Source organism: Bradysia coprophila, chromosome X (assembly GCF_014529535.1).
Source record: "Bradysia coprophila strain Holo2 chromosome X, BU_Bcop_v1, whole genome shotgun sequence".
Lineage (NCBI taxonomy): Eukaryota > Metazoa > Arthropoda > Insecta > Diptera > Sciaridae > Bradysia > Bradysia coprophila.
In genome coordinates, this window is record NC_050737.1 from 65456 (window position 1) to 79081 (window position 13626).

Here is a 13626-nt window from a genome sequence, read left to right on the forward strand (position 1 = left end):
AAAAGAATTGATTGGAAATGGGTTTCAGTTGATCGGTTTGAATGCACAACAAACCTCGGTTCAGAAGGTCCAAATTGGCAATGCCCTCTAGTCGAATTCTTTCGGGTGTCGTTTCGATTTTTGAACTGGAATCGGTTTCGTTTCTGATTTTTTGACGGGACAGAGATTTCTTCGGTATTGGTCGCATTACTTTGGCAGGAAGGCGGTAATGTTGTGTACAATAGAAAAGTCCTTGAGGATTGTCCCGATCGAATGCATAGCCACCGAGTCGTAAACTAGTATGGCAATGATGACACTTTAGGCAAGCTCTATGCAACACAAGTCCTTCAGCTGTAATCTTTTCCATTAAATAGACTTTTTGCTTGCAAAAATGACAAATTTCAGATACAGCTGGAGTGTTGAATACCAAGGCGGATTTTGAGTTCTGAAATTTGAGATCAATCGTTGATAATGGCCGGGAATAATATCAAACTGAAACTGTCGAAGCTTACCGATTTTTGGATGCCCTTGTCTTCCGGTTGAGTGTTCTCCTTCTTCTTGAAACTACCCGCAATCGATGCCACCTTGTTATTGCCTCTTTCACCGCGCTCCAATACCGTGCCTTCCTTCAACTGCTTGTCCAAATTCTTAATCGTTTGATCAATCTCCTTGAATTTCTCATCCACCGCATCCGCATCCAACGGACGGGCCATTTTATTTTGCCGTTGCAAGAACTGTTCCTTGCTCCACTTTGGCACCTTTTCCCTGCTCTTGCCCACTTCCGTTTTCTTGGATTGTTCGATTTTCTTTTCGATTTCTCGAATATTCCAATCGTTCGATTCGATTTTACCGATGGCACGTAACAGGTCTTTCGGCTTCTTGTCGGTGGCGGCACCAGTTTTGGCCGCTATTTGCTTTTCCATTGATTTAATGCGATCGTTGAATTGATCGTCGGGACCGGTGTTGCGCAGTGATGCCGAAGCGATACCTCGTTCGCGATCCTGTTGGAAATATTCAAACGAATTACTTTTCTGTCGCAACTAAAATCTAAGCTACGAAAACAACAGTCACAACAAACGAAACTTTTGTTCGGCTTTCGGGAATGGAACAGTTACTTTCGTGAATTAAAATGGCAAAAACAAAAACGGTCGATGGGAGTTATTTAGTAAAGCTTTTTGGTTATTTGTAACAACTAAGCTCTGCAGGTGAGCATCAGATTCAACTTTGTCATAAACATTTACAATTTGTCGGTCCAAGCTAGTGGATTGATGGAGCTGCAACTATTTTATTTTGCTAAGACTGTGCTATTCGATTAATGGTTAGAAAAAGATGTCAACACGTCAATGTTAGTCAAATTATTCGATTTCAAACAGACTCGCCACAATCACGATCAAAAGCTGTACACATCCAATCAGCCAAAACGTTTTTCTCTTACTGGATACAATAGCTTTCGCTCCAGCTCTTTCACTCGATCGTTGAACTCGGGCGCCGATTGACGATACAAAAAAATCGAGTAATCTTCAAACGGACTAGAACTGTCGCTTTCGCGCAGCAATGTGTTCGCTTGCAACATGTGCAAACTTTTATAGAAATTTTGCGTCTGTTGAGCACGTTGCAAGCGCCGCTTGTTCTGTCGATCGTTACGATTCGCTTCAATCTCTTGAAGTCGTTTCATTCGTTCTTCCTAATGTCATTTGGTTTAAGTGTCGGTTTTTTATGTAAATTTTTCGTTTGGAATAGATGTCGAAGTGTTTGATGAGGGGTGAGAATTGAAATTTCATTTGAATTAACAAAAATATCATCAAATGATCGGACAAGTATAAGTATCACAGACTCGGTGATCACTCAAGTGATTCCTTTACTTACCACATTTCCGAATTTTTCATGGCTTCTCCTCTTCTTGGCCCGTCGAGAAGTTGATTCGTTCAGAAGCCCTGTTGGAAGGACAAATTTGGCGTCATGAAGCACGAAATATAAATGTTTTTTTCTCGTAACGACGTAGGTCGTTCATTGTTTGCGACAAATATTTACCTGCAGAACTTTCTGGAAGCAATTTTCTCGACCTTCTACCTCTGTCATCATCGATAGCACTTCTTGTATTACCAGCCATATCGACATCTTCCGATGGTGATTTGACTTTTCTAGATGTAAACTTCAATAAGCGTGAAAAGTCAGGAACTTTGTTTCCTTGCTGCTTTTCTTTCAATTCTGCGAAATCCTATGAACCAACAAAAACATTTGAATTAGTTTCGCACTCGCTTGAAGTTATTGGAAGCTCAGCATTTTTCAGATTTAAAGAAACAAAGGGAGAAAGAGTGGAACCAAAGGCGTTCATCACATCACGATCGGATTTATTATAAGCTTCCACTCTTTCTATATTTGTGTATTTAGAGTTTGCACAGTGTCTCACCAATTTCGGATGTTTAACATGAGGTATTTCGCCTCTGAACACCTCACAAATCTGCTCCAAATAGGTTAACCACAATTTTGGATCAACATTTTCCAGTGTTAACGAATCAGCTGCCGTCATCACTGGCGGTATGCGTAGCTCAACTTCAATAATCTTGAACGCCAACTCATTGCATTCCTTCACGCTGCAATCCCTTAGTGAAGCTAGATCGACTAGATCCGGACGGTAACTGAAACACGGATATAATCAAACAACTGAGCTGAATGGAGAAGGTCCAAAGAAAATCTCTTACCGATTGATTAGTGCACAAAGCACTTGACCATTGGTAAAGCATTCGGACACGTCAGTTAAATTCTGAATGAAATCATGTGAATTTAGCTGGGCACGTATCCATCGCAGTAGCACGGTCGATAGCGGAACGGTATCGCCAGTTCTGCGTTTGCGTCGCATCGGTTGATCGGGCACCAATTGTAATGCATTGCTATCCATGAAAGTTTGTTCGAGCAGCGCCGGATCGTCAGTGTTCAATAAATGTTTGACCTGATGAACGGTAACGGCTGAACGATTCAAATTCGGATAACGCGTCGCCGGATCTAAAGTGTATGAACCAATGTCTCTGTGCAAATTTTCGGGTGTGGTTTGAGCGAGTAGCCGATAGATACTCTCGCGTTGTGCCAACACGGCAAGAATACTATTTCGTTGATTGTTCCACAATTTTATTGCATATCCGGCGTCCATGCTGGAGAGAAATCCTCGTGCACAGCCAGAACCCGTTGGCCAAAACGGTTCCAATAAACTGTCGCCGACCAGACATTGAAGTAGTCGATAGTTTTTCCGAACCGTTACACGGCAGGAGATCTCCGACGCAAACATTGAGGTGAAATCGAACATGGCCACATCCGGTTTACCGTAATGATTTACGGCAAATTCGAGGTTTGGCATTTGATATTTTGTTGAAAATTCAGCTGCTTCTTTAGCGTAGTCCAACAGTCGTTCGGTATTGACATTGACAGCGGATAGAAGTTCAGCAGGATCGGAAAAGTCCTGCAACAAACAAAAAATGAATTTCCAACAGTCCAGAGCAACATTTCGACTACTTCCCAAACATACCTGCACAATTACTCCTTTATCGATAAGACTATGCTTCTTTGCTGTCATTACAAAGTAGTGAGTCTCGTCCTTATAGTAAACAATATTCTCTAAATCAATCCCAGTCGTTTGATACAATTCTTTGAAGAATGATTGGTTAAAAATAAAAGCTACGCCACTGATTTCTTCCGCTTTTGCTTCGGCTTCCGTTTTCTTATTGATAAAGTTTGCGGTTATGGCAATAGCCAATTTGCCACGAAATTCCTTACGCTTAAAACCCTCCAACGTATTTCGTTTACCATCAGCACCAATCAGTACATCGAATTCGTAATGTGACACGGCATGATCTTCGGGCGAGACCTGTGCCCGCCAACCGCACCCATCCTTTGGTTCGATGGTGTTCTCAAAGGAAACACCCTCGTGCACTTCGACACCTAACAATAAAGCTACTTTCAGCAGTATACACTGCAACTGTCTAATCGAAATATGGTCGATAGAACCAGCACAAAATTTCCCATAAAATTTCTTTGCACCCAGATTTCTCAAATCCGTTATCAGGAATGGCCATAAATGTAAAACATTATTTCGTGATATTCGATCTCGTTTCTCTACTAAAACAACTTTGGCACCCAGCAGTTGGGCTTCGATGGCTGTTCGCAATCCGCAAGGACCCGCACCAATCACCAATACTCTAGTACCATTACACGCTGTTCCCTTATTGTACACACGATGCAGTGCACGTGCATCGAATTTCTTCCATAACGCCTGTGCCTTCCAACTCTTTATTTTCGATTTCAATTTCGGATAGAATTCGTTTAACGGCCCCGGACGCAGTCCGATCGTATCGCACATGTTCCGATAGAGGCCCAGTATTTGTCGCATTGTTGTGGCCGAACTGAAGTGATCGAACATTTCGGCAGCCAGTGCGGCCGCTTCATTTTCTGCCATTGTAAGTGGTGGTGGTTGTTGCGGTCGATTCATGCTGGAAGAATAAAAGGAAAAAAATTGTTGTGATTCTTTGGTAAATATATTCGTTGTACGTTTTAGACAAGTAGATCAATGACACCATGTACAGAATTTATGACAGGCAAAAATGATTTTCAACTACGTTCGCTCTATACTGAGGCGGTTTCCTTCAGAGCACGTAAAGGTACCACCAATTTACATCACAGACATATTTGGGCGGCATACAAAATTCGTGAAAACGTGAAAGTTTTCGGAATTCTTTTTTTTCATGATCCGCTCACTAAATCATCCATTTCAGAATAAATAAATAAAAAGGCGAGAAACAAAGAACGTAATATCTCCTCCCCCGATCGAAATATTATATGTATATCCAATTCAATATAACAGAATTCTAGTCGCACATCTACAAGAGTTACATTCAATTTTATGAATATAAATAATATTTTCTGCAGATCTCTTTGTAGACGAGCGGTACTAATTATTTTCGACAAATTGTGGTTACAGCCACACATTATACAGAGTTATAACGATTTCATAAATAAAAATATATTGAAAAAAAATGCCAACCGTATAGTCGTATGGAGATGGAGATAAACGATCGAAATTGTTTACAATACCGTGCCATCCATCAAGCGAACAGTTAATTTTTTACATGCGACAATTATTATTACTCGAATATTGTCAATGTCAATAAACTTTTATGGATCGCAACGCCGCATAGAAATATATTAATTAGAGTAATTTATACACAACATGGAAATGCGATCGAGGAAAATGATCATTTCGATGCGGATAGATATGATGGTAAAATGAGATATGGGAGCACTCGGTTGTTGAAGCGTCTATGCCATTGAAAAAAAAAAATATTTCCAAGAAATTTGTATCGATTGATTGTGAATTTAGGATTGGTCATGCAATATTGTAGAATTCAGCCCAAGCATTTGCATATTTCTATTTACATTGGAGTAAATTCGGTATTTTGATTGATTGATTTTGATGTTGGATGGAACATGCTATTATAGTGCCTTTTACCGTCATTGTCTTCATATATTTTACTGTGTATACAACCATCCCATCGATATATAAAAAACTCTTTTATAAAAATGAAATCTTGTGAAATTTTAAAATTTAGATTCGAATCCTTCCTTGTCAAAATATCAAAATTTATTTTACCCAAAAGTTTTCCATTGGAAAAATGATGGAAATGGCCTCAACAAATCAATAAGCAACTGTTTCTATAAAACGTATATATGCTGGATACAGGTGACTTCTACATTACAAAACATTTTGTTCGATACACGTTCCCAGACAGAGCTTTTCGAATAGAGTACGTTGCCAGACTAACTATAAAATTCTGAATTTTAAAGTATGCAGTGGACGTCAGTCAAATTTTGATAGGAATAGCCTCAGCTGTTTTTCAGTCGGTTCCACTCAAACAAAGTACTTATACTTGTTTATGCGGTCGGAATAGTTACTTACACACATGCGCGTGTGGTAAAATCATATAAAGATATACAAGCAGTTTTGCTGGGATGAGTGAACCAGCTGAAAATCAGCCGAAGCTAAGACGTTCGCTGTATAATGAGATTAAGGTGAAATATATAGGTTTTTACTCCAGCTGGTGCTAGGAAGCGCCATGTGTTTTGTGTAGCTTTTTTTTGGATTTCTTATTATACAAGCGCCAGGGCCTATTTTAAGGAATTTAATTTCCAAAAATTTCACAAAAATTTCACAAATTTCACAAAAATTCTTAAAATTTCCAAATTTTGTTTTCTGTTAGATCTCATTCCGAAGTAATCAGTTAACTCAAAGACATGAAAAGTGATGGAAAAATTTGAGAATTCCTTAAAATAGGCCCTGATACAAGCAGTGTGTGAACTAGCTGGTGAATTGTACTGGAGCAAATATCTGAATTGCTTCTTTTTATCCCACTCGAATTCCGATTTCAAAAGAAGAATTCGTGAAGACCGCAAACAAAAGTTGTGTTAAAAATTCCGAAAGAAACCAACCTCTTAACCTCACCACTGATGACACACAATTACATTGAGTTTCTCACTAAGAAGCGGAAGAGTATTAAAGAATTAAAGTTGAAGAAAAAGCGTAAGAAAAAAAAAACTAAAATTTAAGTCAATTCCTGCGCGAAGGGAAGAGATCTGTTCCATTTCTTTTTCTTATGTTTTTTCTGTCCTCCACCTACTGACGCAAGACGGTAAGGAAGCACTAATTGCCAACCATAAATTTAATGACTGTACTTAAAATGTCACTCTCACTCTCGTTTATATGCAAAAAACGAAAGAAGAAAAACGTAAATTTAATCTTGCCAAATTATTTCATTAACAATAAAATGCAGATTGGTCAATCGAAAAAATGTGCTTTTAAAAGTTTAATGAACTCTCTTTCTCTCTCGCTCGCCGAGTTATGCAATTCTAAGATGCATTCAGTTGTTGTTGCTCATTTTTTTTTTGGTTGCTTCAGGCCATTCGATGAAACAATCGAAAAAAACAATTTTTTTTGGTGAGCAGCCAATTTGAAAATAATGATAGAAAATCAGAGATTGGATCTATTTCAAGTCAATTAGTGTGTTGCGTTGGATCGAGGTGCGATAAATATTTCGATTTTGAAACAAGTTCATTTTAGGTAATTTAGAACATACGGTCACCTCACACACAATAACGTCAGTATTGTATAGGTTGGATTGTCAGGTGTAATTGGAAACCTCTAATTCCCTACACTGCTCTTCATGCAGCACAAAAACATATTTTTATTTTGGTAAAATATTTGACTCACGAAGTCGGAGCAGAAAATTTGGCACACACTTCCATTATATATACAAATGTGGTTTAACGATATATTAAAGCACAACAGCAAACGTATCATCGCATTTTATATTTTAAATATTCACGACTTTCGCAGTAGAATGTGCACAGAAATCAAGTGCGCGTATTTACATAACGTAATTTTTATAGGAGAACATTGTAATTGCTGATGCTATTCAGTGTTCTTATTTTTATGTGATTAAATCAAAGCCTACAAAAGCATAACAATTTTTTCTGTTCCATTTCTACGTATTTTTTGCTTGGTAAAGGGCGTAGTTATGAGCAGTGAGCATAAAAAATACCGTATGCGTATCAATCGACGTCTTTAAGTTAGTTGTTATTTACAGCAGAGAATATTTACTTTTCGTTTTTTTTTACTGGGTAAAAGACGCAGGTTGCAATCACGTCGCTTGTGGTTGATGTTCGTTTAAGCCAGCAATTCTTTCTTTTTTTCCTCTGATATTGCGTATATATACATGGTAATGCGGAGGGAGGCTGAGTATGTTTTAGATTGAGGGTTTTAAACTAAAAATTACCGAAAGAATAAGTTTTTTTTCCTTCGTCGGTTGGTCGATGTTTAAAGATAATTGCGCATTACCGTCTACCTTTATTTGCTCGTGTAAATGTTGTTTAATTTCACTAATTTCATTTAACAACAAAAAATTGTATACCAGGTCTTGTGGTGTATACCGTGAAAAATGTAATCATTAAATCGTAAAAAAAATGATATAAAAAATGGAAGTTATGAGCATGGTCCATGCGGTTGATAATAACGAAATATAAATTATTAATCGGTACAATCCAAAATGGATTATATATACAGCACAGCACAGTTATGAATCCATGATGTATGTATATAAAACAGGTAGACACGTGAAAAAAGCATAATATTTCAACAACAAAAAACCAAAAACAGATTGGTTTTTGCTCTACTTAACGTCAATTTGGAAAAACTATTTCCCCCCTGAAACAAATAACGTAACGTCATACACGATGACTGCCTTTATGATAGATTGAATGAAATTCTTTAATAAATTGTAAAAAAAAAATTGAAAAAAATAAAACGTAAAAATAAACTCTAAATCAGATTATACACAGCCCACAATATAATGTCACTGATTTCGCAGAAAACCGAATGGTATGGAGAAAAGAAATGAGATCAGCTTTCGTAGGTCAATCCTACGGAATAAGTTGTTTCATTTCCACTAATTTAAAAATTACTAATTCCGACACCGTCGTCGTCGTTTCCATTGAATTGAATTAGGTAAATTTTTGTCATTTTATTTTTTCCAAAGCGAATTTCAATTGATGTTAAGAAATGTTTCGTTTTGTTTTTGTTTTTATTTTTCTCGTTGGTAATTGGATTGGGTTGCGCCCAAACGGTGTGCTAGTATTTATGTTGCGTAAAATTTCAATATTTGGAGCCAGCCTAAAGACAAAGAGGTTTCTTCTTTTTGCCACATGTTTTTTGGCGAAAGTAAAGTGCTAATGTGAGGTGGATTACACTAGATTCGAAGTATGTTTAGACCTGTGTACATAGAGCCGAAACCCAGAGCTACACCCAAACCTTACTCCTTCTATTACTGGAGTCTCCCAGCACTTAGTAAGATGTCGTTAAGACGTCTAAAGATGGTAGATACCCATCATGTAATTCGTATTACCCGAAGGTGTAGAGAAGGCAGTCTCTAAGGACATGTGCACCAGTCTCAGGCGAAAGACAACAAGAAAAGACAGAATCGATTGACCGATCTGTTCTCTGGATATAGTCGTTCGGCTTGCAGTGGTTACATAAGGTAGGAACGACTCTCGCTACTGTGTATTTAAAATATTAGGGATTTGCATAGAGGATAAGGTCTGCTCATGTTCCTACAACATTGAAGTTCAAATCACTTGTCTGACATTTGGACGTTGGCTTAAATTCAGTTATCGGAAAAAAAATGTGTCGAGTACTTGAGTTGAACTAGCGTACAACAAGTAGAAGTTCTCAACGTAAAATAAATTCGTTTTCATTTTTGCAGCAGCTTGACTCATTGAAATCTTCATCTTTTTAAAAACATTTTCTGTCAGCCTTGAAATCCGATTTCTCACTAGCACACTAGATGATGATTATACAGTAGAAGCATTCAATGAGAAATAAATTCATTATTTAGAATTCTATAAATTTGAATGTCTGCTCTCCAATTAAAAATAATGAGAGAAAAATTCGTTGCACAAAAAAATATTCATAAAAAATTTGTAAGACAAAGATGAAGAAATGAATCCAAGTTGCAATTTTTAACACACAACTCATACAACGTACAGTGTCATCGACCTCTCACTACGTAAATAGTTACGGCATTTTATGTATCAGCCCACTGAATTTGTGTAGATCACACTAAACATTTTTCCACCTTAATCTAAGTTGAAACCAATTTTTCGAATTCATTTCAACAGCCAGCCGAATATGAGTTTTTTTTTGTTAAAACACATTCGCTGTATAGAATGCCTGATCATTATCTCATAATTTTTCAACAAAAAGATTATTTTGATTAATTCAATAGAAACGACAGTGGACATTTAATAAACTGAAAATTAATATTTTTCGCATTCAAAATGTATATTCAAATGTTGCAATAGAATAAAATAAAAACGAAACGAAACAAAAGTTAAAGTTTTATGAATTGTGATGTGAATGTAATGAAAATGTTTTCTGCTTTTTTTTGTTGTTATCTCCTTTGTTCGAGTTAATAAGTAAAAAAAAATATTCTGAAATAAACAGCACGAAAATGACGAACGACTGACCAATTTAGGTGTACACTTCGCTTTTTTCTTTGTATTTTATATGCGGAAATTTCATGAACATAACGTATAAGCGGACACATTTTACTATTCCCTGTTTGTGTATATGCCAAATTTGAAACGCTTTGTGTATATAATATTCATCAATCTGAATCGATGCCAAATTGTTTTATAAATAAAATTCCATTCATCATAAATGACTTGACATTGAAATTTTAATGGAAATTCGTAACGATTTCAAGACACACGTGTCAGTCATAGAAGTCACAGGAGTCATATGCCCTTTGTTTTGAAGGGGGTTGTTGACTTAGTTGTAGCTACTTTTCCTATCATGTTTCTTAATTGAAAATAAATTTTCCGTTGAAGATATGAAAATTATCAACCCGAAGCGAAGCGATTGACAACATGAACACATCGTATGAGCTAAATTTTAAGCTAAGCCCAAGTTTGGAATAGTTATTTTCCTAACGCCTCCAGCTCGAGCTGGAAACCTCTCATTAGCTAAAAAAGCCTTTTAGCATAAGTTAGGAACAACGCTTTTCCTGGAATGATCACAATTAACTTTGTTAATAAATTTGTTCCTAGGAAAAAAGAATTTACGTATTGCAAAGGGAAGACAAATCAATGGATCCGACAGCAAACAAAAGTCGTTGATTTTATGGAAAGAATAACACCTTTAAAGTGGAGCTGGGCGGGACATATTGCAAGAAGGACGGACGAATGTTGGACCGAAAGATCATGAACTGTAGACCACCTAAGACACGACCTAGAGGTAGACCACCAGAGAGATGGAATAATGGTATAAAGAGAATTGCAGGCATAAATTGGCAACAAGTGGCAACAGATCGTTCGAAATGGAAGAAAATTGTGAAGGCTTACGTCCAGCAGTGGTTAGAAACAGGCTGAAAAAGAAGAAGAAGAATTTCCTTAGTTTTACAGACTTCACTTTTACGTACTAGTGCGTAAATACATGAAAATCGAATCTAAAACTAATTTGATTGGTATGTTGTACGTTGTACTTAAAACAAGGATTATTTTCATTTTATTGAATTCTCCATAATTTTCCTAGAAAGTATTTTTCCCGAAAAATATTTTTGGGAAAATTTCGAAAAATGTGAAAAATTTCGGGAAAATGATGGAAAATATTTTCCTGAAAATATTCTCTGACGTAAAAGTTCATTGAAGTTTTACACGTGATTAGAATATTATTTGGTTTGTCTCGTCAAACTTAGATGGAATGTACAAAAATTTCTGGTATTTGGACATCGAAACAAGGTAATGTTTGAAACTAACAACAGTGAGAGATTCAGTTCTTGGAGAAATATTGCATGTCTGGTTTCTAGAAAAGGAGGAAAAAAAATTGAAAAATGATTCTTCGAAGTGACTATGGATCGTTCCCTAATTTTAAGATCCTCCAAGTATACAAAAATCATTTAAAATTAGGATCAGATGAACTGCATGAAGTGAGAAGATTGTTAATAAAACAGCCTTTGAGAACAGCCTAAGTTTTACGACCAGACACCAACAATAGGAACAAGTCTTCTCTAGTTGAGCAAGATCTTCTTAATCTGAATATGTCGTTCTAAAACATGCAATGAACACAGAAATTCTTAAGTACTTATTCATAGACCTTAGTCGACTAACGTGTGCTAATAATTCATTTTTTTTAATCAAAATTATTTTCAACGAAGCAAAAGAAGGCGTCAACTTCAATCTTAAACGCTGCAGTTTGGAGTTGCATGTCGGAAAAATATATAAAAAAATTAAATTTTAATGCCACGATATTCTGAAATAAAAACCCGAACCGGTAGTCAATTGTAATATTCGGAACAAATTTCTATAATAATTATTTTCTCCCGTGCGCAAAGATAGAGAATAAAATGTAAAAAAAAAATATTTTTGTTGTTCCAGCGCTAGTTTTATTCTTCTTCTTTTTCGTCATAGTTTAAAGAGCTAAACGACTGATCTTCAACTCGGAAAACGTAACGGTAAAATTTGTATAATTATACGGTGTATGGTTACATGAAAGTACACATTCTATTATTACTTTATGATGTATGTACATACCACAAAATGTTTATTTCGAAAACATTTATCAAACATTCTAATGCTTCATTCAATATTGTAAGAACATAAGTTTTTAATAATGATTTTTGTTTAACAAAACCACGGCGATATGTGTACACACATTGTCGTATAATAGTAATCAGCTTAAGAAATTTAACACACAACGATAACAGCAACAACAACACATCTCTTCCTAATTAATCGGTCAATTTGCAAACAATTTATGTAAACTATGCCGAATTTGCATGAAAATAGTGTAAACAGTACACATAGCGCACACTTTATTTCCATAATTTATTTCCAAACGATTTCGGTTCCATATTTGTAATCGATTTGTTCTTGTTTGTTATATTTCTACAATTTTTTTTTCTTCGTAGTATTTACATTGGTAATTCAATACGTTAAGATCGTATTTATTACCCATACATGGATTAGGTAAACAATCGAAATGATATAAGGACAGAGAGTAATAGTATTGAATTACAAGTGCAATGTCAAGGTATTTTAGTGTATATTCCAATTACGAAATTAGTGGAGTAAAGTACGTGTGATATGCATGCATCAGCTGGACCAGATCGTTTATGTATAAGAGATCAATAGCAGAAGTTTTAGTTTCTATTAGCACATAGTTCCATAAACATCGTTGCTATGTTTGTTTAGTCTTACTTAGTTTAGCTTTTGACAATTAGTTATATCGATTATCTTGGTCATATACATTTGCACACCTTCTCTCATCTCTTCAGACTCAGCCGAATATTTTTCCGAAAATTAGTTTAAAATAAAACATGTCACTAAGTATGTAGACCCTCAGAGTGGATTACGCGTCTTTGTGAGGAATATAATGGTGACAAACCATGTGAAATTCTAAAATGGTCACCCACCTGTTATAGACAACGAGGCCAAATAAATCTTTTCTATCAAACACCTTGAGATAACAGATTCAATGACTACATCATGATAATCTTGAAAAACATTGAAATTGGTCGATAAGCGAGGATTATTTGATTTTTTTTATCAATTTGACAACTGACTCCGGATCGGGATGTCGTTTCGGGACCTGACTAGATATCATACATTCGATTTTCAGTTTCGATTGGATTGAATTTATCGAAGACACATTAGGCACACCGAGCCCACTTATCTTGTTCCGCATAGAAATCTTAAGAAAATTAGTTGCAGCTCGTACCAATGGATTTTAATGTTAAAGGTCTTTCTTGTCTCGAAAGTCCATCAAAGACAAAGCGAGACTGATGTCAAATTCTGTGAAAAAGAAGTGAACAAAAACGAAATCGAAAAAAGACAAATTAAAAACCAATTTAATATGTCGCATTGCATTAGAACGGTGCTACGCCTATCAGCTTTGTGTAATTGATTTTTTAACGGTTGAGAATGTTCGTACATAAAAAGTTCCAAAAAAAAGTTGTAGTTGCGGCAAATGGTAAGGTATTTTACAATAGTATGTCCACTTCTGAATCACCGCCACTACAGACTTTACGAACATCTTATGGATTATGGAGACGA

The 13626-nt window shown here is 36.1% G+C and overlaps 1 protein-coding gene across 6 annotated transcripts in view; it reads right to left on the bottom strand.

Annotated features, from left to right (window-relative positions):
- LOC119081069 (F-actin-monooxygenase Mical) overlaps window positions 1–13626 on the bottom strand; it is a 54815-nt gene that overhangs the window by 16851 nt on the left and 24338 nt on the right. For 5 of the 6 annotated variants that reach the window (XR_005088435.1, XR_005088433.1, XR_005088434.1 and 2 more), the window contains exons 2-9: window positions 3500–4460; window positions 2682–3433; window positions 2390–2618; window positions 2011–2197; window positions 1846–1913; window positions 1415–1663; window positions 492–980; window positions 55–424 (exon numbers count right to left, since the gene is read on the bottom strand). Coding sequence is in view for 3 of the 6 variants with exons in the window: in XM_037189807.1 (XP_037045702.1) it covers window positions 55–424; window positions 492–980; window positions 1415–1663; window positions 1846–1913; window positions 2011–2197; window positions 2390–2618; window positions 2682–3433; window positions 3500–4459 (3304 nt within the window). In the remaining 3 variants the exon portion in view is untranslated. The remainder of the gene's footprint in view (window positions 1–54; window positions 425–491; window positions 981–1414; window positions 1664–1845; window positions 1914–2010; window positions 2198–2389; window positions 2619–2681; window positions 3434–3499; window positions 4461–13626) is intronic. The other variant, XM_037189817.1, reaches the window with a different exon arrangement.